General features: G+C 39.6%; 1 protein-coding gene across 7 annotated transcripts in view; it reads left to right on the forward strand.

Annotated features, from left to right (window-relative positions):
* The window catches only part of FNBP1 (formin binding protein 1), a 135896-nt gene that overhangs the window by 20772 nt on the left and 88803 nt on the right, over positions 1 to 26321 (forward strand). For all 7 annotated transcript variants that reach the window (XM_060101645.1, XM_060101643.1, XM_060101644.1 and 4 more), the window contains exon 2: positions 21126 to 21241. In XM_060101645.1, the coding sequence (XP_059957628.1) occupies positions 21126 to 21241 (116 nt within the window). The remainder of the gene's footprint in view (positions 1 to 21125; positions 21242 to 26321) is intronic.

The following is a 26321-nucleotide window of genomic DNA, read 5'->3' on the forward strand; positions in this document are numbered from 1 at the left end:
TGCCTAAAAGGCAAATCATCAGAACAGCTTTATAAGGGACTTGTGGTTACTTTCAAGTTCTGTAGCCTTTTTTGTTTTGTTTTTAATCTAGTGGGGTCCTGTAAAAATAGTGCAGTGTTTATAGAGATAAAATCAGCATTGTGCATTTGACCCCTTGAAAAATTTGAGGTTCCTTCCTGGCCAGCCATCATTCAGAAAACCAAAACAAACAACAAAACAAGCAGGGGTGGTATTGTTGATTTCTTTCCAGTTAATTACTGTCAGATTTGAATTTGTGTGGCAGTTTGGGCTCCAGATGGCGCAGTCATAATGATCTCTTTTGGAGCTTTACTCATTGATTTTAGTAAACATCAGAGCAAATTACAAAATTGGTATTCCAAAATATTTTCTTAAATCACTCCATGGATGTATCTTTCATCCAAAATCACTGTTAAACTCATAAAGACTTTTTATGAAACCAATGCAATCTGATTGTCAGTTCAATCCAAAAAATCAGCTTGGCTGGTGTATGTTGGCTTTTGTCTGGGGAAAAATATGATGATTTGATTGTCTTTTTTAATGTATTATTTTACTATTTCTAGCTAGCAAAAGATGATTCTTACTTGCTTGAAATAAAGTCCGTACTTCAGATTTTCAGGGGGCAGAATTTTCAGAGTTAGTAGAAATTCTTCTGGTACAATTCAGCTACATTATATTCTTCTTTACCTGAGCTTTATTGAAATATAATTGACATATAACATTGTATATGTTTAAGATGTACAACTTGTTGATTTGATACACTTATATATTACAGAGTGATTACCACCTTAGTGTTACCTAACACCTCCATCATGTCACATAATTACCATCTCTTTTTTTGTGGTGAGAACATTTAAGATCTACTCTCTTAGCGACTTTTAAGTATATAATATAGCATTATTATTAACTATGATCACCATGCTGTACATTAGGACTTGTTCATCTTCTAACTGGAAGGTTGTACCCTTTCCCCAACATCTTCCCATTTCCATATTCTGCCCTGGTCCTTGTTAACCACCATTCTACTCTCTGTTTCTCTGAGTTTGGCTTTTTTAGAGTCCACATATAAGTGATACCATACAGAGTTTGTCTTTCTCTGTCTGACTTCTTTCACTTAGCATAATACCCTCCAAGTCTATCCATGTGTCACAAATGGTGGTATTTCCGTCTTTCTCTTGATGAATAATATTCCATTGTTTATGTAGACCACATTTCTTTATTCATATATTCTTATTTTACTAAGTGGTAACTGTATATAAAAGTGGACTCTCTTGACTGCATTTAAAGTAATCCAGGTATTCTCTATATGCTATATGGCAGGTCTAAAAACAAAATTTTGAGATAGTGAAAATTGCAGTGAACCTTAGTAATTCTTTTGTCTTTTCTTTCTACAATAATTTTTAATTAGCCATGAATGTGATGCCATTTAAATCTTCTCAAAACCAGAAATATGTTTTTAAGTTTAAGAAATTTCTCACTAACACTGGCTCTTTTGATATTATTAAAATAGTACTTTTGGGGCTTCCCTGGTGGCGCAGTGGTTGAGAGTCCTCCTGCCGATGCAGGGGAGACGGGTTCGTGCCCCGGTCCGGGAAGATCCCACATGCCGGGGAGCGGCTAGGCCCATGAGCCATGGCCACTGAGCTTGCGCGTCCAGAGCCTGTGCTCCGCAACGGGAGAGGCCACAGCAGTGAGAGGCCCACGTACCGCAAAAAAAAAAAAAAAAAAAAGGGTACTTTTGCCAAGATATTCATTCTGTTATGTCCTGTGGGAATACAGGGGTGAGCACCCAGAGGGTGTCTGCCCTCTTAGAGCTTACTAATTAAATAACTTCCCAGGTAGATGTGGATTTATATTCTGATCAATGTCGCAAGAGAAAGGTACATAATATTATGAGACTGTGATTGGGGAGCCAGCTAAGTCCAGGTAATTTCAAGAGGCTTCCCTGGAGAAGTAAATATTGTCTTGCTAGTTTATGCTATCTTTACAAATACTGCCTTAAGAAAAAAATTGCACAGCATTCTTACAATTTGCCCCACCTTAAATTATTCATAATTCTTAAAGGCGCCATGTCCTTTTTTGTTCATTAGAATTTCTTATAAATGCCTAACAGTGCTGAGAGAACCATCCAAGAGAAAGTTTTCTTAATTTGAGGAAATCCTGACTTTTCTGTGCAGTGGGCTTTTAAAGTAATACTGCCATTCTTTTGTTATCCATGTCGTTTTTTAAAATAAAGAAATAAAGAGAACAACTCCAGAACAAAAAAGAATTTTTTTGGAAGGGAAAATATCAGTCAGACAGGCACACTGATGTTTATAGCTTTATTCATAATTGCCAAAACTCAGAAACAACTGTGATGTCTTTCAGTAGGTGAATGGTAAAGCAAACTGGTACATCCAGACAATGGAATATTATTCAGCAATAAAGAGAAATGAACTAGCAAGTCACAGAAAGACATGGAGGAACTTTTTTAAAAAAATCTTTTAATTGAAATATAGTTGATTTACAAAATTGTGTAAGTTTCAGGTGTACAGCACAGGGATTCAGTTGTACATATCCCATATATATATATATATATATATATATATATATATCTCCTTTTTCAGATTCTTTTCTCTTATAGGTTATTATATAATACTGAGTATAGTTCCCTGTGCTATACAGTAGGTCCTTGTAAGATATGGAGAAACTTTAAATGCGCATTGCTAAGTGAAAGAGCCGGTCTGAAAAAGCTACCCACTGTCTGACTCCAACTGTATTACATTCTGGAAAAGGCAAAACTATGCAGATAGTAAAAAAATCACAGGTTGCCAGGGTTTAAGATGGAGGGAGGGATGAATAGGTGGAGCATAGGGTATTCTTTGGACAGTGAAACGATTCTGTATGATACTGTAATGGTGGATACATGCCATTATTCATTTGGCGAAACCCATAAAATGTACAACACCAAGAGTGAACCCTAGTGTAAACTATGGACTTTAGTTTATAGTAATGTATCAGTATTGGCTAATGATTCATAGGATTTACCACACTGACACAAGATGTTAATAATAGCAGAAACTGGGATGGGGAGAGCAGTATATGGGAACTCTACATTCTGCTCAGTTTTCCTGTAAACCTGAAACTGCTGGGGAAAAAAAAGTCTATTAATTAAAAAGTTAAAAAAAATCAGTGCTGTAAACCAAGATCATTAAATAACCTATTAGCTCTTGTGAAGGAAAAAAATTGTCTGTCAATTTTTATTTTAAACTTAAAAGCACCTGCATTGGTTCTTTCCTTTCCTTTTTTTAAAGTTAATTTTTATTGGAATATGGTTGCTTTACAATGTTGTACCTTTCTTTTAAAAAGACATTTTCCGCCCCCAGAGGCTAATGTTTTATTTTTTTTTTTTAATAAATTTATTTATTTATTTATTTATTTTCAGCTGTGTTGGGTCTTTGTTGCTGCGTGCGGGCTTTCTCTCTAGTTGCAGCGGGAGGGGGCTACTCTTCGTTGTGGTGCGCCGGCTTTTCACTGTGGAGGCTTCTCTTGTTGGGGAGCACAGGCTCTAGGAGCACGGGCTTCAGTAGTTGTGGCATGCGGGCTCAGTAGTTGTGGCACACGGGCTTAGTTGTTGTGGCTCGTGAGCTTAGTTGCTCCACGGCATGTGGGATCTTCTCAGACCACGGATCGAACCTGTGTCCCCTGCATTGGCAGGCGGATTCTTAACCACTGCGCCACCAGGGAAGTCCCCTAATGTTTTATTGATGTATGATTTCATAGAATAAGATGTTTCTGAAGATTCCATTTTTTAAAAAATTTATTTTATTGAAGTATAGTTGATTTACAATGTTGTGTTAATTTCTGCTGTACAGAAAAGTGATTCAGTTTTATATATGTATGTACATATATATACGTATATATGTACATATATACATGCATGTATATGTACATATATATATATTATTTTTCATACTCTTTTCCATTATGGTTTATCACAGGATATTGAATATAGTTCCCTGTGCTATGCAGTAGGATCTTGTTGTTTATCCATCTTACATATAATAGTTTGCATCTGCTAGTCCCAAATTCCCAATCCACCCCTCCCCCACCTCCCCCCCCTTGGCAACCACAAGTCTGTTCTCTATGTCTGTGAGTCTGTTTCTTTTTCTTCCTCTTTTTTCTTTTTTAAATTTATTTATTTTTGGCTGTGTCAGGTCTTTTGTTGCTGCACGCGGACTTTCTCTAGTTGCGGGGAGCGAGGGCTACTCTTTGTTGCAGTGCGCGGGCTTCTCATTGCGGTGGCTTCTCTTGTTGTGGAGCACGGGCTCTAGGGCACGCAGGCTTCAGTAGTTGTGGCACACGGGTTCAGTAGTTGTGGCTTGTGGGCTTTAGAGCGCAGGCTCAGTAGTTGTGACACACGGGCTTAGTTGCTCCGCGGCATGTGGGATCCTCCCGGACCAGGGCTCGAACCCGTGTCCCCCACATTGGCAGGTGGATTCTTAACCACTGCGCCACCAGGGAAGTCCCTGTGACTCTGTTTCTATTTGTAGATAAGTTCAGTTGTGTCATATTTTACATTCCACACGTAAGTGATATTATATGGTATTTGTCTTTCTCTTTCTGACTTACTTCAATTAGTGTGATAATCTCTAGGTCCATCCACGTTGCTGCAAATGGCATTATTTCATTCTTTTTTATGGCTGAATGGTACTACATTGTATATATGTATCATATCTTCTTTATCCATTCATCGGTCGATGGATGACCATGCAGATTATCTTGAGTTGTTAACATCTTCTGCACCTTTGTGTTTGCATAATTCTTTGAAGAATTCCTGAAATATGAGCACTTCCCACTGAATTAGAGGTTTCCTACGGTCCTACCCCAAATCCCTGGAACACTGGGATTTCTGCTCTTATACTCAGGATTATGGTCATAACCACTAGCAATGTTGGATTCCTTACTAGCTCACACCGTGAGTAAGCCATGTGCAGAAAGTGGGAATGGAATCTAGTGTTAAAGATGGTTTTACCTAGGGCTTCCCTGGTGGCACAGTGGTTGAGAGTCCGCCTGCCGATGCAGGGGACACGGGTTCGTGCCCCGGTCCGGGAAGATCCCACATGCCTCAGAGCGGCTGAGCCTGCGCGTCCGGATCCTGTGCTCCGCAACGGGAGAGGAGACAACAGTGAGAGGCCCGTGTACCGCAGAAAAAAAAAAAAAAAAAAAAAAAAAAAAAAAGATGGTTTTACCTAGTCTTTTAATTTTTTATTTTAATTTTTTATTTTTTGGCCACACCACTTGGCATGCGGTATCTTAGTTCCCTGACCAGGGATCGAACCCGTGCCCCCTGCAGTGGAAGCATGGATTCTTAACCACTGGATGGCCAGGGAAGTCCCTTACCTGTCTTTTAGGGTACAGAATTTAACCATTTGACCTGTGTTATGTTATCGCTATGATGTTTAATTTGTCAGTAAGCTATTATTTAGCTACTTAATTACTTGGTGCCAATTCTCAGCACTTTACTCCATATTCACTCATTTTATGTCCCAACCACTTTGCCAGGTTGGTACTTCTTTTCCCCACTGCCTCATTTTCGCTTTTCAGATCTCATGAGCATTATCTCACTTGTGAAACCTAAACACAGATCCCTACGTACAAGAGAGTCTGAGAAATGTAGTTTTTAGCCTTCTAGTCTCTATGGTAAAGTAGAAACTTCGAAGGGGTGAAAAATGAATACTGAAAGTCAATAAGCAATATCAGAACAAATTCACTATTCCCAAAGTATTTCAGTGACTCCCCAACCTACTCTAAAACTCCTTCCAATGGCCGGCATGGCCCTATATTGTCTAGTCTAATGTGATCTTTCTGACTTCTCTTAATAGTCTTTTTCATAAACATCTTTTATTGTAAAATATACATAATATAAAACCTGCCATTTTAGACACTTTTAAGTATACAGTTCAATGGCTTTAAGTGTGGTATTATTATTTTCACTTACAGATGAGGAAACTGTAACACAGAAGTTATGCAACTTCACACTGCTAGTGCAGTGAGGCGCCGAGACTGGAGTCTCATGCCGCAGAGTCCACAAACCTCCCCCTGCCCTGCAATAAATCACTTAGCCTGACCAACAGTGCTGTATGTTTTTAGTTTACTCATTTTAGTTTGTTTTTAAAGCATTAGTATAGTGTATGGGTTATATTAGCATTTGCCCAAAAGAAATCTGTAACACAGAAATAGCTCAAAAGAATGAAATAAGATGCAGCTAGAAATAATTTACAACCACTCAAAAATAGAGCCAAACATGCGGGTTTTCTTTGAACTATCTATTCATGTTTATTTTTAAAACTTGAATAGCTTTTAGTTATTAAGAAAACTGACTATCCGTGTATAATTAATGAAAAGAAAACACTTGTGCCAGGATTATAGGTATCTAAACATTTAGCTGTCTCACATTCTTTGGCAACAGCTTAGGGAAAGCAGCCATGTACTAGAATTTTTTTTAAGCTTTTTTTTGCACCCGAGCTCAGGGACTTAAGTGCTCCTAATGGTATGATTGGAGGTTTAAGAAACAAGACAAAAAAAAAGAAAGCAACCCTATATATGTAAAATCTCATGTTACTGCAGGCTCTTCAAAAGTAACATTTTTAATAGCTTCATGAGAGCAGGGTACTTTTCTGTTCACAGTTGCATCCCTAGCTCTTGGCAGAGAGGCTGCAACACATTATCCTGAAGTCCAGGAAAATAAACGGCATATGTGAACTAAACTGACTCTGATAATGGGCTTGAAGGAATTAAATAGCAGAAGAATTACAGTGACGGCTGAAGGAGTTTCCATTGACTCATTCATTCACTCCACAAATATTTAACAAGGGCCCCCAGGTGGTATGTGCCATGTTAGTCTTGACTGATGGTGCAAGATGTAGTGAGTCAGGCTCAGATGAGGTCGTGCTCAGTGAAAGAGCTAACTGGTGTTGGGATTACAGGTAAGAATGCCTGGTGCACCTTTGGTAAACTGATTAGTAAGAAGGTGGCAGCACTTGGCAGTAGATTTAGAAATTTAGAGGAAAAGACATTTGAAAGTGAACCCTGGATTTCTATTTAATGTTACATGATATGTCAGTAGAGATGTTTTTCCTTTTATTAAAAGCATCAAACTTGAGTAAAATGGCAACATTTATGTTATTTTATCATGAATTACTACCTGGAAGGAAGTGGTAATACAATAAAGTGAAGGTAAAAGTTACTTCCAGAATAGATACTTCCTTATGTGATTTCCTTGGGTGTCTTTAAAATAATAACTTGTTAATAACTAAATTAGCATTGTACTATATTGATAATCAGGAAAAATGCTCATTGAAGAAAATTTGGAACACACAGAGAAGTGGAAAATAGTCACAGTTCTAAGCCCCTAGATAAACGTACATTTATATTTCTCTGTGTCAAAAATACATATCAAATTTTAAATCCAACATTTATACCAAATATGACACTCTAAGATATGATGAGCTTATGCAGAACAATAAGATAATTTCAAAATTTCTAACAGAGAAGTGAATAAGGATTAAGAAGAGAACCATTATAAGAGGAAATTCCAAATGCTAATGAACATGTCTAAAAAAGGTTAATTCCACGAATAATCAAAGAAATTCATAATAAAGCACTTTCCTTACCAAATAAGCAAAATGGGTTTTTTTGTTTTGTTTTTTTTGTTCATTTGTTCTTTGTTTTACAAATGGTAATATTCAGTTCTGGTCAGGGTTTAGTAAGATAGGGACCCTTGTTCTCTGTTGGTGGGATGTAATTGGTTCACCTCTTTTGGAAGAGGCTTGGGCAGCAGACAAGGCTGGTTTTCAGTCAGGATGCTACCACACAGTTGGCCTCTGTTCTGATTGGATGGGGAGCCAGTTGATAAGTGGTTGTTAAATATTTTGACTGTCACTTCTGCTAATAGGTATCAGTGGGTGTTAAGATGTTCCCATCTGGAGACCCAGTAGTTCTTCTCATGGGAATGTAAACTAATTTTGAATTAATCTTTCTGAGATTTCTTTATAGCATTGTACAGTAAAGATCTAGTAGTATGTAAGCTCCATGAGAATAGAAAATTTATGTTTCTCTTTGCTGCTGCGCCCTCAGTTCCTAGAATAGTGTTTAACACATAGTAGGTGCTCAATAAAATATTGCTGGATGAATGAATGGATGAATGTGATTTTGGCATAGGGGAGAAACAGCATTTGTTGTTGACTGTAATATTTTGTGTTCCCTTAAACTTCATTGACATTTTATTTGAGAGAAATTATCTATTATATTCCTGTGATAGTATGTGAAAAATGTTTCTGCCTTTTAGACAATAATAGTCTTGGATTTTTAAAAAGTTTTTTCTTTCTAAGTGTGAAGTCTTTTTTTGCAATCAATAATCAGTCCATACTTGGGTATTAAATGATGCCCATCTTCTGAAGAACGTTTTATATTTTTTATGGGAACAAAATAAGCACATCAATCAAGGAAAAAGTAATAGTTCAATACTTTATGTGAGATGTTTCTATTGACTTCATTTTTTTTCTCTCATAAATGTATCTTTATTTTTGATCTCCAGTTGGCAGAGGTTCAAGTGATCTTAAGTCCCTCTTATACTGAAGATTTCCCTATCAATCCAACTGTAAACTAGCAATTAAATATTAATTATGGTATATTAAAAATGAATGTATGAAACTGTATGGATAGAATGATGTGTACAGAAATAGCAGTGAGATGAACATCCATGTGCATTTCACCCAGGGAAAGAAATAGAACTTTACTCCACTCCAGAAGCCCCCTATGAGGCTGATCACATCTCCACCTTTATAGTCTCCTGCCCTAATTGAGTATTATTCAAAATTTTGTATAAAAATATTATTTTGTTTTTCTTTGTAGTTTTTTGTCACTTATGAATATATTGGTAAACAATACATTGTTTAGTTTTGTCTCTTTTTGGACTTTATATAAATGGAATCAGATGGACAGTTGGGTTGTTTGTATTTTGCTGCTGTGAATTATGCTGCTATAAACATTCCTTTGCATGTCTCTTGGTGCACATGAGCAAGAGTTTATTGTTTTGGTCCTAGACCTTAAGATACATCTCCAGCAGAAGAATTTCTGGGTCATACAGGGGCAAATGCTTACCTTTACTAGGTAAACCAATCTGTGTTCCAAGGTCCCCAGCAGTATATGAGCATTCACCTAGCAACACGTCCTTGTTAATGCTTGGTGTTTTCTGAGTTAAAATTTTTCCAGGCGGGTGGGTATAATTTTAATATGCATTTTCTTGATTACTAATAAAGCTAAATATCATTTCATTGTTAAAATTATTATGATTTTTGCCCCCTTTCCTATTGGGTTATTTCCTCTTTTTGAGAAATGATTTAGTTCTCATCACAAGAAAAACATTTTTTTGTAACTGTGTATGGTGACTGATTTTAACTAGACTTACTGTGGCAATCATTTCACAATATAAATATCAAATAATTATTTTGTACACCTGAAACTAATATAATGTTATATGTCAGTTATACCTCAGTTAAAAAAAGAAAATTGATTTGAAGGAGTTCCTTCTATATTCTAGATACTTGCTACCCCTTTGTTGATCATGTGCTATAAATCTCTTCTCCCAGTTTTTCCTGTATCGTTTCGCTTTCCTCATGGTATCTTTTCATGAACAGAAGTTTTTAGTTTTTATACAGTCAGGTTTATCAATCTATTTTTCTTTACAGTGAATGCTTTTTTGTATCTTGTTTAAAAATCCTTTCCTACAAGGTCAGAAAAGCATATTCTCCTGTATTGTCTCCTGAAAATGTTATCGTCTTGCCCTTTCCATTTAGGTCCTTAATCTACCAGGAATTAGTTTGTGTATGTATTGTAAGAGATAGAGGTTTGGTTTTTTTTTTTAGCGGTACGCGGGCCTCTCACTGTTGTGGCCTCTCGCGTTGCGGAGCACAGGCTCCGGACGTGCAGGCTCAGCGGCCATGGCTCACGGGCCCAGCCGCTCCACAGCAAGTGGGATCTTCCCGGACCGGGGCACGAACCCGCGTCCCCTGCATCGGCAGGCGGACTCTTAACCACTGCGCCACCAGGGAAGCCCTCCAGAGACTTTCTGATGGGCCCAATCTAGCCTGTCACGTGGGTTCTTTGGGTCAGGCACTGGGTTGTGGCAGTGGGATTGAGACTTGGTATCCCCTGTCTTGGAAAGGGACAGCCTGTATTTGCTTAACCTTCTTTACTTAAAATTGGAAGTGAGTAAATTGCTAAGTGTTTAGATAATCTTTTTCATCGACGTTAACTAAGTTTCAGGTGCCAGGGCTTAAAAAATTTTCCCTGTGATATTTCTATAATATTTTGCCCAACGCCCCACACACACCTGGAAATATTTTTATAGAGTTTAGAAATGAGTCAGACTTTTAAAATCCGGCTTTTCCTTTTCATTAAAAATTTAGCTTATATACTTTGCTCTTCATTAGTCTTTGGACTGCCTTCAAAGTTCTTCCTGGTATTTAGAGTGTGTTTTCCTCCTCTTTCCCTGCTTCTTTTCTTCTGCCCTTGGGTTGGTCTTGAACATGCTTCCTGGAGGAGAGGATCACCCGTGGAGGACAGTGTGGGATGTTTGAGAGGTACAGTGAGTCCTCCAGGGCTCAGAGGAACGCTGGACAGCTGGAGGAGGGGAAGGGGACTGAACTCTCTTGCACTTGCTGATGGAGTGGGCTCGGGAAAGGAACCAGTTCATATTTAGACAACCTTCAATGTTCCAAGCTGATGTACAGAAACCAGGAAATGAATGAGGAGATTCCGTGCCAGGTCGAAGCCAGACAGTAACGATTCTGGCTGTTTGTGTTACAGATGTTCATCTTACAGTCATGAGTTGACAAAGCAAAGCCCCTCTTGTGTGCTGTCACAATGAGACAGAGCGTTTTTTCTTATGAAGAGCAAGATTTTGTTCTCTGACTAGTTTCTATCTTCAATTAGCATTGATTCAGCCCACTACTTACAAGCTAGACCCAGCCTTCTGAACCTAGTTTTTATAGCTTCATCATCCTTTTTTCTTTCTTCCTTCCTTTCTTTCTTTCTTTCTTTGAAGTATAGTTGATTTACAATGTTGTGTTTCAGGTGTACAGCAAAGTGAATCAGTTGTACATGTACATATATCCACTCTTTTTTAGATTCTTTTCCCATATACATCATTATGGAGTACTGAGTAGAGTTCCCTGTGCTATACAGTAGGTCCTTGTTGTTTATCTACTTTATATACAGTAGTGTGTATCTGTTAATCCAAAACTCCCTAATTTATCCCTCCCCCCTGATCCCATCATCCTTAATTCTTTGCCTCCTCTGCTTAAAGATATTTGATAATGCCTATCTGGAAAAATACTGTTAAAAATATCATTTACAGGGCTTCCCTGGTGGCGCAGTGGTTAGGAGTCCACCTGCCGATGCAGGGGATACGGGTTTGTGCCCCGGTCCGGGAAGATCCCACGTGCCGCGGAGCAGCTGGGCCCGTGAGCCATGGCCGCTGAGCCTGCACGTCCGGAGCCTGTGCTCCGCAACGGGAGAGGCCACAACAGTGAGAGGCCCGCGTACCGCAAAAAAAAAAAAAAAAATCATTTACAAAGTTAGTGGATTTGTTTGTTTGTTTGTTGGTTTGTTTTAATGAAAGAAAGTAAGTGCTCTTTGAAATGTTTTTTCCTTGAAAATCTTATCCTTTGCAGTCTCTTTCACTCAGTCTGTTTGGGGCAGTTACAGATGTTTCTTTGTTGCTTTTACTGTATCCAAAGGAGCAGAGATAGGGGTGGAAAGTGACTAAGGTGTTCTAAGAACATTGAAATAGCCCAGAAGCTCATTGTGGCTTCTTTTTTTTTTTTTTTTTTTTTTTTTACTTTATTGATTTCTGGCTGCGTTGGGTCTTTGTTGCTGTGCGCAGGCTTTCTCTAGTTGCAGCAAGCGGGGGCTACTCTTCGTTGCAGTGTGTGGGCTTCTCATGGCGGTGGCTTCTTGTTTCAGAGCACGGGCTCTAGGCACGTGGGCTTCAGTAGTTGTGGCACTCGGGCTCCGTAGTTGTGGCTCACGGGCTCTAGAGAGCAGGCTCAGTAGTTGTGACACACGGGCTTAGTTGCTTCGCGGCATGTGGGATCTTCCCGGACCAGGGCTCAAACCCATGTCCTCTGTATTGACAGGCAGATGTTCTTAACCACTGCGCCACCAGGGAAGTCCCCATTGTGGCTTCTTAAAGGAATACGTTCCATAGCAATTTCCCCTCCAAATCTCATCGGCTTGGACTCCGGTAGAGTCAAAATTCTGGTACTTTTTCTCCACGTTATAGTTGTAACCTTCTCTTTTCACTTCAGGATGCACATTTGGCTGAGGGCACCCCACATTCATTAACCCCAAGTCTTCTGCTTTCTGGGGCCTCTCATTTGATGTACATCCAACATTAGCCTCTTTATTGCCCTTTTTACACAATATAATTATCATTAGAAAAATTCCAAAATGCAGCTTTTCATGTTCTGTGCGCCTTCCCACATTCTTCATGTCGCTAACTTCATCCATACGCTGTTGCCTCAAACTTCAGCTACAGTGTTTTTTTTTTTTGACTCATACATGTATTTTCATCTTGTGTTTGTTTATGTTCTTACCTCTCATGTTTCCAATGCAATGGCTGGAAAGAACCATGAACATGGACTAATTCTTTAGTATTTTCATTTTCACAACAGAAAGAGTGTTCGATGGTGACTCGTTACAATTAATATACCTAAATGTGTATACCTATTTTTATGACATGTTGTAGACTTGCTTTTTAGAGAGATTCTGAGTTCAGGAAAACCTTTCACTTGGCGTGCATTCCCTTCCTAATTAAAATCCATTGTACTAACTTGACTGTCCAGCCATGACCCTATGATATCAGAGCCCCTATTTTGTCAATTATGTTACAGGCTCTTGCTTGAGTAGGCATTTTCAACCCAAGGAGCACACCACACTAATTCACAGGACCCGTTTCAGAATCAGCAGATGTATTGTGTACATGGTTTGACAGAATCTGCCTCTACTTGTATTGCCAAAATACAAGGGTTTCTGGCTGCTTGAAAGAAACACTCTAATGCTGCCTTTCACATTTTATCTACTGTGGTCAAACATTGAAGTCACTTTGGGTAATGGTTTTTCATCACTTTTAAGGTTTGACAACTTTTATGTTGAACCTATATTTGGGGGTATTTCTGCTTTTAATGTAACGTATGAGAACAAGTCTTCTTTTGTCCATGAAAATGAATTGAAGTCTTTGTTAAACATTCAAGAAATAGAATTGCAGGTGCTATTTTGGATGACACATTTTTGTTTATCAAGTTTTTTTAAAATTAATTAATTAATTAATTTGGCTGCGTTGGGTCTTAGTTGCAGCACGTGGGATCTTCACTGTGGTGCACGGGCTTCTTGCTAGTTGTGGTGCATGGGCTCCAGAGTGTGCGGACTCAGTAGTTGCGGTGCGAGGGCTTAGTTGCCCCGCAGCATGTGGGATCTTCGTTCCCCGACCAGGGATCAGACCATGTCCCCTGCATCGGAAGGTGGATTCTTAACCACTGGACCACCAGGGAGGTCCCTTGTTTGTAAAGTTTTATAAAACTCTTTTTGTTCCTCTAGATGCAGCCACTTGACTATTCAGACTCAAATGGATTTTTTAAAACATTTTTTTAAATTGATTTATTTGGTTGCACCGGGTCTCAGTTGCAGCACGTGGGCTCCTTAGTTGTGGCATGCGAACTCTTAGTTGCGGCATGCATATGGGATCTCGTTCCCTGACCAGAGATTGAACCTGAGACCCCTGCATTGGGAGTGTGGAGTCTTATCCACTGACTGCACCACCAGGGAAGTCCCTAAAAACACTTTAAATGAAGATTTTGTTACATTTACTGAGGATAAATCTATGCCTTCTGACACTCTTATTTTTTAATTTTTATTTTATATTGAAGTATAGTTGATTAACAATGTTGTGTTAGTTTCAGGTGTACAGCAAAGTGATTCAGTTATACGTATACCTGTATCTATTCTTTTTCAAATTCCTTCTGACACTCTTCCCTCAAAGAGAAGAGGAAACCAACACCGGTAACTGCATTCCAAGCGATTCTGTTGAAATGGAGCCATTTAAGGTCTGCCGCTTTATAAAGTGCCCAAGTCCTTAGGAAAGTGGATATTTACAGAATTAGAGTATCCTAACATGGTGGTTTGATAGCACAGATGGAAGTGCCCCAGTGATATGGTGGGGATAACTGAGTAACTTGCTGCAGAGGGACGGATTTAAGTGGAGGAGAGCTACCCTCAGTATACCCTTCCTCTGAGTCTGAGCCATTTACACAGAGGTAACTTTAACAACTTAGTTTCTTACTAGATTGGCTTTTTCCAGGGACTTTGAATGTATCTGTTTAGCATACTTTATTTATTTATTTATTTGGTTGTGCTGGGTCTTAGTTGCAGCAGGCGGGCTCCTTAGTTGTGGCAGTCGGGCTCCTCAGTTGTGGCATGCATGTGGGATCTAGTTCCCTGACCAGGGATCGAACCCAGGCCCCCTGCATTGGGAGTGCAGAGTATTAACCACTGCGCCACCAGGGAAGTCCCTAGAATACTTTTTGATTACGGGAAGTATCGTGTTAAAAATTGACCTACACTTTGGAGAAAACTTCCTTGTGGCTGATTTGGTCTCCTCATCTTAAAGTAAATAGCTTTTGTGCATGTAGTTCCTGTGTTAGTTCTTTTGCATCATTTGAAAAAAAAATCAGATTTCAGAAGTCTTCCTAAATGACTAAGAATAATCATTGTATGCTGACCTACAGAGACCAGTCTCAACCCTGATTGGTGGGTTTATATTGTAGGTATATAGGAAGGCAAAATTTGTTTGTATTCAGCTTCATGATTTTTTTAAATAAATTTATTTATTTTTTTATTTTGGCTTCATTGGGTCTTCATTGCTGCGCGTGGGCTTTCTCCAGTTGCGGTGAGCGGGGGCTACTCTTCATTTCAGTGCAAGGGCTTCTCTTTGCGGTGGCTTCTCTTGTTGCTGAGCACGGGCTCTAGGCACGTGGGCTTCAGTAGTTGTGGCACGCGGGCTCAGTAGTTGTGGTGCATGGGTTTAGTTGCTCCGTGGCATGTGGGATCTTCCTGGACCAGGGATCTAACCGGTGTCCCCTGCACTGGCAAGTGGATTCTTAACCACTGCACCACCAGGGAAGTCCCAGCTTCATGATTTTTTAGAAACTCATGAAGATATAATGAGCCAAACAAATGCCAGAGTTCATGCTTATTTCGGTTCAATCTTCAGTGTATAAAGGAGCTTAATCACAGTCTAGGACAGAAAACCACACCTGAAAAATAATTGTAAAATACAGCAATTGTATGCTGATTAATACAATTGCAGCTTTCCTCATTTGTGTCTTCAGCTTACTCAGCCCCTTACAGCTGAAAGCTCCTGGCAGGAGCCTTTGGTTGGTTGGAATTCAGGGAGCAATGAGAATTGAAGAGGAGGTTCTGTGGGAGGGGGGAGATTCTGGAAAGGTACCTGTCAGGTTGTAACCAGCTACTTGGACACATCCATTTGCAGTCCTTTTGGCAATTTTGGAGTTACTTGTTGAGTGTATATATAGTATGCTCTTATAAATTAAACATTTTCCATTAGGTCCTACATTATCTGACTTTCTTCATCTTTGGCAATATGAAGCTTTCTAGTAGAAATTTTAGAGTATGTGTCATATGACAGTGGTTCCTGAAGTGTGGTCCCTGGACCTCTGGAGGTTCCAGAAACCCTTTCATGGAGTCCATGAGGTAAAAACTATTTTCATAATGATAGTAAGACATTGTCTTTTTCACTGTGTTGGCATTTGTACTGATGGTGCAAAAGCAGTGGTGGGTAGGATGGCTGGTGCCTTAGCAGGAATCAGGGTGGTGGCTCCAAACTGTGGTAGAAGTTACTGAATTCTTCACCATTAGTTGTTTAAAAAAAAATCAGTTTTATTTTTAAATGTCCTTGATGAAACAGTAAAGATTATTAATTTTATTAAATCTCAACCTTTGAATATACATCATACATCTTTTTAATAGTGTGTGTGACAAGACAGACAGGAAGTATGCTTAAACCAAAATACTTAAGTGATTGTTTTGAGCTGGTCTAGCTGCTTTTATCATTGGACACCGTTTTTACTTCAAAGAACAATCGACAGACAAACTCTTGGGCATTTGGCAGACATTTTCTCAAAAATGAATGAAGTGAGCCTGTCACCTCAAGGAAACAACTGACAACATTTGTTGCCAATGATAAAATTCCAGCTTTTAAGTGGAAATTAGAATTTTGGAAAATGTGTACATGGCACTGTGAGCTTGACAGTTTCCAAATATTTAAAGACTCATCAGATAAGATAGGTAGTGAAATAAACGTGGAATTTTAAAATATTTTTTACTGAAATGTGTCAACACTTGGAAGATCTGCATATATCAGTGAAATAATATTTTCCAAATGACCAATGCATAATGCACTCATACATAGGTAAAAGATCCATTCAAAGTGCAAGATAGACTAGTGCATTTTATTGTAACCAGTATGAAAAATTCATTGCCGTGGTTTCAGATTTCACATTGCAGCTAGCCTTTAAGAAACTACTATTTGTTGAGTTTGGGTATGGTGTCAAATAAGAACATCTGCAATTACCTAGAGAAGGCAGTGAAATACTTCTCCACTTTCTAACTACATATCTGTGTGAAGTTGTATTTTTTGATGTACTTCCACCAAAGTAAAGACTCATAACAGACTAAATGTAAAAGAATATGAGAATCCAGCTGTCTTCTATTAAACCAGACATTAAAGAGATTTACAGAAATGTACAGTGCCATTCTTCTCATTTTTTGGGTTTGTTTTGGAAAGTAAAGTTCCTAAAAATAAACAAAAAATTTAAAAAAATATATGCTAGTTACATTAATATATAATGGATTTATTATTGTCTTTTTAAATGAATTGATAGGTATTTTAAAAATCTTTTAGTTTTTGATTTCTGATAGAGTAAATATTGATAGCTATAAACCATGTAAACAAAAGCTCTTTGGGGTCCTCAACAATTTTTTAAAAATTAATTAATTAATTTATTTATTTATGGCTGCATTGGGTCTTTGTTGCTGTGCGCGGTCTCTAGTTGAGGCGAGTGAGGGCTACTCTTTGTTGTGTTGCGCAGGCTTCTCGTTGCGGTGGCTTTTCTTGTTGCGGAGCACAGGCTCTAGGCACGTGGGCTTCAGTAGTTGTGGCTTGTGGGCTCAGTAGTTGTGGTGCATGGGCTCTAGAGCACAGGCTCAGTAGTTGTGGCACACGGGCTTAGTTGCTCCGCGGCATGTGGGATCTTCCCGGACCAGGGCTCGAAAGCGTGTCCCCTGCATTGGCAGGCGAATTCTTAACCACTGCGCCACCAGGGAAGCCCTCCTCAACAATTTTTAAGAGGGCAAAGGAGTCTTCAAAACTGTCATCATGTGACATTAAACAGGAAGGGATGCATTTCTCTCTCTCTTTCTCTCCCTCTCCATCCCTCCCTCCCTCCCTGTCTTTAATTGAGGTATAATTCACAGATAATGGAAAGGACTCATTTTTGATAGTGGTACCATCCCCAAAGTAGCAAAGGTTATTTTTAAAAACACCACTTAAAATATTTGCTGACAAAAGCGTCTTTTTAAGATTTGGAGGTTTTTTTCCATTAAGTTTTCCACATTTTAGTCAAGAATGTAAGTGGGTTGATTAGTTTTTCATCTGTTTTGAATTTTCTCGTAGCTGCTGTCAAGAAAGTCCATGTTGTGGCCATCCATGTGACAGCAGCAGTAGAGTCTGGTGACATTGGAGATGTTTTAATGTAGCATAAAAAAGAACTATGCTATATTCACAAGCAAGTACTAGTTTATTTGTTACTGAGTCAGGTTTTTTATTATTAAGATCTTCTATCTCACTTAGACCCTGTTATTTTAGTAAGTGCTTTATTATAGCTTGCAGAATGTTCTTGAATACAGATAACTTTATTGAAAACATATTGTTGGTTTGAGGCCTGTAATTTTTAAGGTGGACTCAATTCAAATGTAGATTTTAAAAAAAGTGTTTTGATCTCAAAAGCTGTTGCTTTATATTATACAGATTAGGGCTAAAAAGAATTGCAAAGTAATATAATAAGGAAAAATATGAACTTAGGTTGTTAGCAGGACAAGGGTGAAATCTAAGAGCAGACTATCTTAGTAAGTCTTCAAGGAAACATCTATAAACATCTATAGATGTTTATAACATCTATAACTGCTAAAAATCGTAAGGCTCTGGAGACAGGAAATTATACAGAGAGAGGGCTCTCAAACGGAGGGAGGTGTGTGAAAAGGAATTTTAAATAAATAAGGTCAATATGAAACTATATTAACAAAGGGTTACCGATTAGCAGAGAGCTTTAAAGAAGCCTTGCTCTATATAACTAGGAATGATTGTAATCATTACTTGAACTTTTGTATATTTGCTCTCTCAAGTAGTTTAAAGAGATCTACAGTCTTGTTTACACTATAAATTTGCCTGACAACCCTTGACCTTATAGGTAACATAAATAAATAACATTCTTTTTTTTTTTTTTAATAAATTTATTTATTTATTTTGGCTGCGTTGGGTCTTTGTTGCTGCGCGCGGGCTTTTTCTGGTTGTGGCGAGCGGGGGCTACTCTTCGTTGCGGTGTGCGGGCTTCTTGTTGCGGTGGCTTCTCTTGTTGCAGAGCACGGGCTCTAGGCGCACGGGCTTCAGTAGTTGCAGCACGTGGGCTCAGTAGTTGTGGCTCATGGGCTCTAGAGCGCAGGCTCAGTAGTTGTGGCGCATGGGCTTAGTTGCTCCGCGGCATATGGGATCTTCCCGGACCAGGGCTCAAACCCGTGTCCCCTGTATTGGCAGGCGGATTCTTAACCACTGCGCCACCAGGGAAGCCCCAATAAATAACGTTCTTGAGCAGTGTTTCTTGAAATGAAATCTCAGAGTTTGTGGAATATGTTATTGAGGACCAAGAATCAATGAAAATCTTAAATGGTCTCTGATTTTTTATGATAATATTAGAAATTATTAGGTATAAAGGTAAACATTGTACAGTGATTACTTTCAATTAGAAAATATTCTTGTAAAAGAAAGCCTGAATTTCTTAAGTTGAGGTTTCTCAAACTGTTCTGTAGGCCTGGGCAGGAGTAAGGTTGAGGAAATTATTTTTCTTCAGAGGAGGGTTTCTCTTGTGCAGCTTGCAGGATCTTAGTTCCCCAACCAAGGATGGAACCCATGCCCCCTGCAGTGGAAGCGCAGAGTCCTAAGCAGTGGACCGCCAGGGAACTCCCAGGGTTTCTCAAGTTTGAGGAAAAAAGTGTCTTGACTCTGCCACCCTCCTGCTCTAAGTCAAGTATATGGAACGTTTTCTCATGTTACAGTCGGCACTGCTTTGAATGGAAAATAGAATCAAAGCACAATGATAGATTTAAAATTGAAGATGCTGGATCTAAACAATAAGCTGAAGGACGATGCTGAATGTATATTGTAAGATTGCACACGCCTGGGATAGGTTTACATGGTGGCTTTGTGTTTTTGTATTTGACTTGGCGTTTTTCCATTTTACATGATCCTCACGACCGATTTCTCAAATTAGGCAGGGATTCTATCTTCATCTTGTAGGTGGATGACTAAAACCTTGAGATGTTCCATGGCCTTTCTCTGCAAAGTCCCAGAGCTGGGGCTAGAACCTCATCCTCTATTACTGTTACCTCTCATGAGGAGACCTTCACCTTTGCAAATTCTCTCTTCCCCAGTGTTGTGCTAACACCCCACCTTAGTAGGTCCTTCTGGGCTCTCCTCCCTAGGCTTGGCCCACTTTATGAATTCAGTGCAGAGCTGCAGCCGACTCTGGGGTTCTGATCCTTGGCTATTGTTTCAGATCTACCAGCTCCCTGGCCTCCGTCCTTGAGCCCTGAATCCATCTGTGTTTCCAACTCTCTTCTGGACATGTCAGTCCCTGACTCCACATGTCACTTCACCCCAAACTGCTGCCCCTCCGCCTGTGTACTCACAGGAAGCAGAACCAAGGAGTCGCCCTAGAATCCTCCCCTCTCCTGCATATCCCTTCCAGCCTCCCCATCCAATCAGTCACTAAGACTAGCTGATTCTTTGTTCATGGTCTATAAAATCCTCCCCTCTGCTCCCAGTTTCTCTGCTTTGGACTATTGAACAGTCCCCTGACATCCAGCTGCTGGTGATGCTAAACATGTCTCTGGTGTGCCACTCCCTTTGTGAGCCCTTCAGCGGCTCACTTGTGCCCACCAGAGAGTCTAGACACCTTAACTCGGCATTCAAGGCCCTGGGTGATCAGGCCCGGACCCTCTAGTTCCGTCACCCACCGCCACTCATTCCCTTGTGCCCTACCCCCACCTTGAGCTCCAGCAGGGCCGGTCCCCCTGATTCCTGGGCCTCTCCCTGCCTTTGCATTAGGGGTGGCTGGAATACCTACCCGCTCTCTTCCAGACTAGGAATCTTGAGGCAGCCTGTACATCGTGGCTATAATTCTCTTCTTTCTTGTTCCCCAGCCCCAAGCACCATTCCTGGCAAATAGTGTAGGCTTGATGCATGGTTGAATGTTGGAATGAAGTCCGCATGAGTCATTTGTTTGAAGAAAGCAGTATTTTGTAACTCTTCTTCCTGCCATTTCCTTGCCCCAAATTTCGGTGAGCTTATCCTGAATGCTAACTCAGAGATAGACAGTTAAGGTGCTAATAGTGTGACTGAGTTGACACGGTAGTGTGTTTCATCTCTCAGTTTTTGCTTTGTGCTAGGACATTAAATACATCCAAGCACCATGTTTCAAACAGGAATAGGGGACGTGAGCAGAGGGGTCAGAGTTCAATATCTCAGGCAGTTTTCAAACCAAATTTGGTAATGTTGATTTAAAATTTGCTCGGCGAGAAAGCACCCAAGTACGATCATGGAAAATGTTAGAACTGCTTTCTACGTACTGATTTATTGTTGAGAGAATTGTTCACTGAAGTTACGTTAATCACAGAGAAAGATTACAAGCTCTCCCTTTGTTTTTTATTAACAGGATCAATTTGACAACTTAGAAAAACACACACAGTGGGGAATTGATATTCTTGAGAAATACATCAAATTTGTAAAGGAAAGGACAGAGATTGAACTCAGCTATGCAAAGCAACTCAGGTAAGTTGATATTGAGAAAGGTTGTTTGTTAACTGCAGAATGGATGTAAAGATAATTTATATCCTCATTTTATACTATAAATGTATAATCCTTTAAATATTTCTTTTCCCTTTTCATGTAAGCTTATATTTCAGTAGAAGCAATTGTTTTTTTTAATATTGAAAATTATTTTTTAGAGGACAGTAAACATAAAAACCAAGTTATTGCTTTTAGGCTCTGTTTCTTTTTTTTAATTTTTAAATTTAATTTTATTTATTTTTTTATACAGTAGGTTCTTATTGGTCATCAATTTTATACACATCAGTGTATACATGTCAATCCCAGTCGCCCAATTCAGCACACCACCATCCCCACCACCCCTGTGGCTTTCCCCCCTTGGTGTCCATACATTTGTTCTCTACATCTGTGTCTCAACTTCTACCCTGCAGACCGGTTCATCTGTACCATTTTTCTAGGTTCCACATACATGCGTTAATATACGATATTTCTTTTTCCCTTTCTGACTTACTTCACTGTGTATGACAGTCTCTAGATCCATCCACGTCTCAACAAATGACTCAATTTCATTCCTTTTTATGGCTGAGTAATATTCCATTGTATATATGTACCACAACTTCTTTAACCATTCGTCTGTCGATGGGCATTTAGGTTGCTTCCATGACCTGGCTATTGTAAATAGTGCTGCAATGAACATTGGGGTGCATGTGTCTTTTTGAATTATGGTTTTCTCTGGGTATATGCCCAGTAGTGGGATTGCTGGATCATATGGTAATTCTATGTTTAGTTTTTTAAGGAACCTCCATACTATTGTCCATAATGGCTGTATCAATTTACATTCCCACCAACAGTGCAAGAGGGTTCCCTTTTCTCCACACGCTCTCCAGCATTTGTTGTTTGTAGATTTTCTGATGCTACCCATTCTAACTGGTGTGAGGTGATACCTCATTGTAGTTTTGATTTGCATTTCTCTAATAATTAGTGATGTTGAGCAGCTTTTCATGTGCTTCTTGGCCATCTGTATGTCTTCTTTGGAGAAATGTCTATTTAGGTCTTCTGCCCATGTTTGGATTGGGTTGTTTGTTTGTTTAATATTGAGCTGCATGAGCTGTTTATATATTTTGGAGGTTAATCCTTTGTCCGTTGATTCGTTTGCAAATATTTTCTCCCATTCTGAGGGTTGTCTTTTCATCTTGTTTATGGTTTCCTTTGCTTTGCAAAAGCTTTTAAGTTTCGTTAGGTCTCATTTGTTTTTATTTCCATTATTCTAGGAGGTGGATCAAAAAAGATCTTGCTGTGATTTATGTCAAAGAGTGTTCCTCCTATGTTTTCCTCTAAGAGTTTTATAGTTCCGGTCTTACACTTAGGTCTCGAATCCATTTTGAGTTTATTTTTGTGTATGGTGTTAGGGAGTGTTCTAATTTCATTCTTTTACATGTAGCTGTCCAGTCTTCCCAGCACCACTTATTGAAGAGACTGTCTTGTCTTCATTGTATATCCTTGCCTCCTTTGTCATAGATTAGTTGACCATAGGTGTGTGGGTTTATCTCTGGGCTTTCTATCTTGTTCCATTGATCTATGTTTCTGTTTTTGTGCCAGTACCATATTGTCTTGATTACTGTAGCTTTGTAGTATAGTCTGAAGTCAGGGAGTCTGATTTCTCCAGCTCCATTTTTTTCCCTCAAGACTGCTTTGGCTATTCGGGATCTTTTGTGTCTCCATACAAATTTTAAGATTTTTTGTTCTAGTTCCGTAAAAAATGCCATTGGTAATTTGATAGGGATTGCATTGAATCTGTAGATTGCTTTGGGTAGTAAAGTCATTTTCACAATATTGATTCTTCCAAGCCAAGAACATGGTATATCTCTCCATCTGTTGGTATCATCTTTAATTTCTTTCATCAGTGTCTTATAGTATTCTGCATACAGGTCTTTTGTCTCCCTAGGTAGGTTTATTCCTAGGTATTTTATTCTTTTTGTTGCAGTGGTAAATGGGAGTGTTTCCTTAATTTCTCTTACAGATTTTTCATCATTAGTGTATAGGAATGCAAGAGATTTCTGTGCATTAATTTGTATCCTGCAACTTTACCAAATTCATTGATTAGCTCTAGTAGTTTTCTGGTGGCATTATTAGGATTCTCTATGTGTAGTATCATGTCATCTGCAAACAGTGACAGTTTTACTTCTTCTTTTCCAATTTGTATTCCTTTTATTTCTTTTTCTTCTCTGATTGCCGTGGCTAGGACTTCCAAAGCTATGTTGAATAATAGTGGTAAGAGTGGACATCCTTGTCTTGTTCCTGATCTTAGAGGAAATGGATTCAGTTTTTCACCATTGAGAATGATGTTTGCTGTGGGTTTGTTGTATATGGCCTTTATTATGTTGAGGTAGGTTCCCTCTATGCCCACTTTCTTGAGAGTTTTTATCATAAATTGGTGTTGAATTTTGTCAGAAGCTTTTTCTTCATCTATTGAGATGATCATATGGTTTTTCTCCTTCAATTTGTTAATATGGTTTATCACATTGATTGATTTGCATATATTGAAGAATCCTTGCATCCCTGGGTAAATCCCACTTGATCATGGTGTATGATCCTTTTAATGTGTTGTTGGATTCAGTTTGCTAGTATTTTGTTGAGGATTTTTGCATCTATATTCATTAGTGATATTGGTCTGTAATTTTCTTTTTTTGTAGTATCTTTGTCTTGTTTTGGTATCAGGGTGATGGTGGCCTCATAGAATGAGTTTGGGAGTGTTCCTTCCTCTGCAATTTTTTGGAAGAGCTTGAGAAGGATAGGTGTTAGCTCTTCTCTAAATGTTTGATAGAATTCACCTGTGAAGCCATCTGGTCCTGGACTTTTGTTTGTTGGAAATTTTTTTTTTTTTGGGGGGGGTGGTACGCAGGCCTCTCACTGTTGTGGCCTCTCCCGCTGCAGAGCACGGGCTCCAGATGCGCAGGCTCAGCGGCCATGGCTCACGGGCCCAGCCGCTCCACAGCATGTGGGATCCTCCCAGACCAGGGCACGAACCTGCGTCTTCTGCATCGGCAGGCGGACTCTCAACCACTGCGCCACCAGGGAAGCCCTAAATAAATTATTCTTAAATTTACTTAATAAGAATTTAATAAGTAAATTTATTTTTATTAATAAATTTTATTCCAGATGAATTTCTGGTGCCCTGTATGTGTATCAGCCTCATTATCACTTTAAGGCTTTTAAAACTGAAAGTGTGAATGGAGAATGAGCTGCTTTGTGTTGATTATTTAAACATTGCGCTGTCATAAAATATTGTCTCTCATGTGGAAATGGGTTACCTAACAGCTTTAGGCGAAGTAAGGTCTCATCTAATGGATTTCTCTATATTTGTTGTATTCTTTTTCTCTTAGCCTGGTCTCTTCTTTCCTGGTGCCTTATCCACTGTCTTGTTTTGCTTTGGAGGTTTGTCATGGGATGTCATTAAGTCAGTTCTCAGCAAATTTCTCCATCAGTTCTATGTCATGAAGGGAAGGTGCTTTCTTTGTTTCCCTCTGGGAAGCACCTGGCTCCCTGCACTTTCTCATCCCCCTCTATGAGGGGAGTGATATTTAGGTAACAAAATTGGAGGCTATTGGAAAAGACTCCAAATCCCAATAATAGGTGTGGGATAACATTTAATAGCTCTCCATCGACCGTTTTGCCCTGTTCTGGATCATGTTTCATGACTTGAAATAGAGTAGCGGTATTACTGCTATGATGGTAATCTCTTAGGAAGTCCTTTTCCTGAGATTTAAATGTTAACATTTGTTTCATCACATCCCTGCAAAGTATCTAAATTTGTGCTTATTGGGAGAAGTTGATAAAAAAAAGATTATGAGTAACTGAAGACAATTTAAGACAATTACTAATCCTTTGGAGGTGTTTTCTACAATTACTAATCCTTTGGAGTTGTTTTCTACAGTTACTAATCCTTTCGAGGTGTTTTCTACAATTACTAATCCTTTGGAGGTGTTTTCTAATCCTTTGGACTGAGATCTGGGTAGGGCCCTTGATGCTGATGAGTAATCATACTCTGCCCTTTGTTGATTTGCTTTCCCACTTGCCTGCGTCTTTCATAGCTTCTCTTTCCACAAACCCCAACACCTCCCTTCCCATCCTCACCATTTGCTTCCTACTTCACTGAGAAAATTGAAGCAGATAGAGGAAAACACCTTCAGACTCTCAGGCCCTGTAACCCATCCGTCAGCATCTGTTCCCACACCTGGATGCCCCCTCCCTCTGATGCTCCTGGCTGAATCCAAGCCCTCCTCTTGCACACTAGATCTTCCCCCATCTCTCCGACTCCAGAGCTCTGTTCCCACTAGTTTTCCTCTGTCTCCTATGTTATCAAGGCTTTACTTTCTACTGGATTATTCCCATGGTCACAAAAATGTACCACTGTCTCCCATCATTAAAAAACAAACAAGAAAACAAAACTTCTCTTGAGCTCACTTCCCCCACGAGCTGCCACCATTCCTTTGCCTTCCTTTGCAGCAAACCTCCCCAACAATGTTTCTCCAGTTCCCCTCCTCCCCCTATTAAGCTCACCTTCACCTCTGCACCAAAACAGCTCCTCCTCGGGGCACCAGTGACCTTCATCCTGTCCCACCCAGTCGCCTGTCCTCAGTCCTCACTGCCCTTGACCCCTCAGCATCTTTGAAGGGGTGGATGCTCCCTCCTCGAAACACTTTGCTCGCTTGGCCTCAGAAACCCCAGTCTCTTGGCTTCTTTCCTGTCTCACCAGAAGCTCTTCAGAAGCTCTGCTCAACCCCCTTCGCGGTTCCTCCTCTCCTTCTGCCACTACACCCCGATGTGCCCTGGCACCCAGTCCTCCGTCATCTTCCCTTCTCTATTTATACTCTCCTGGTGATGGCTTTAAGTACGATCTCTACGGCAACAGATATGTCTCCAAGCTTGACCTCTGTCCTGAACTCCAGAAACAGGTTACTCAGAATCTCCATTTCCGGTGCTTCCCTGGTGGCGCAGTGGTTGTGAGTCCACCTGCCAATGCAGGGGACATGGGTTTGAGCCCTGGTCCAGGAAGATCCCACATGCCATGGAGCAATTGAGC

This window comes from Mesoplodon densirostris, chromosome 6 (genome assembly GCF_025265405.1).
Source record: "Mesoplodon densirostris isolate mMesDen1 chromosome 6, mMesDen1 primary haplotype, whole genome shotgun sequence".
In the NCBI taxonomy this organism is placed as follows: Eukaryota; Metazoa; Chordata; class Mammalia; order Artiodactyla; family Ziphiidae; genus Mesoplodon; species Mesoplodon densirostris.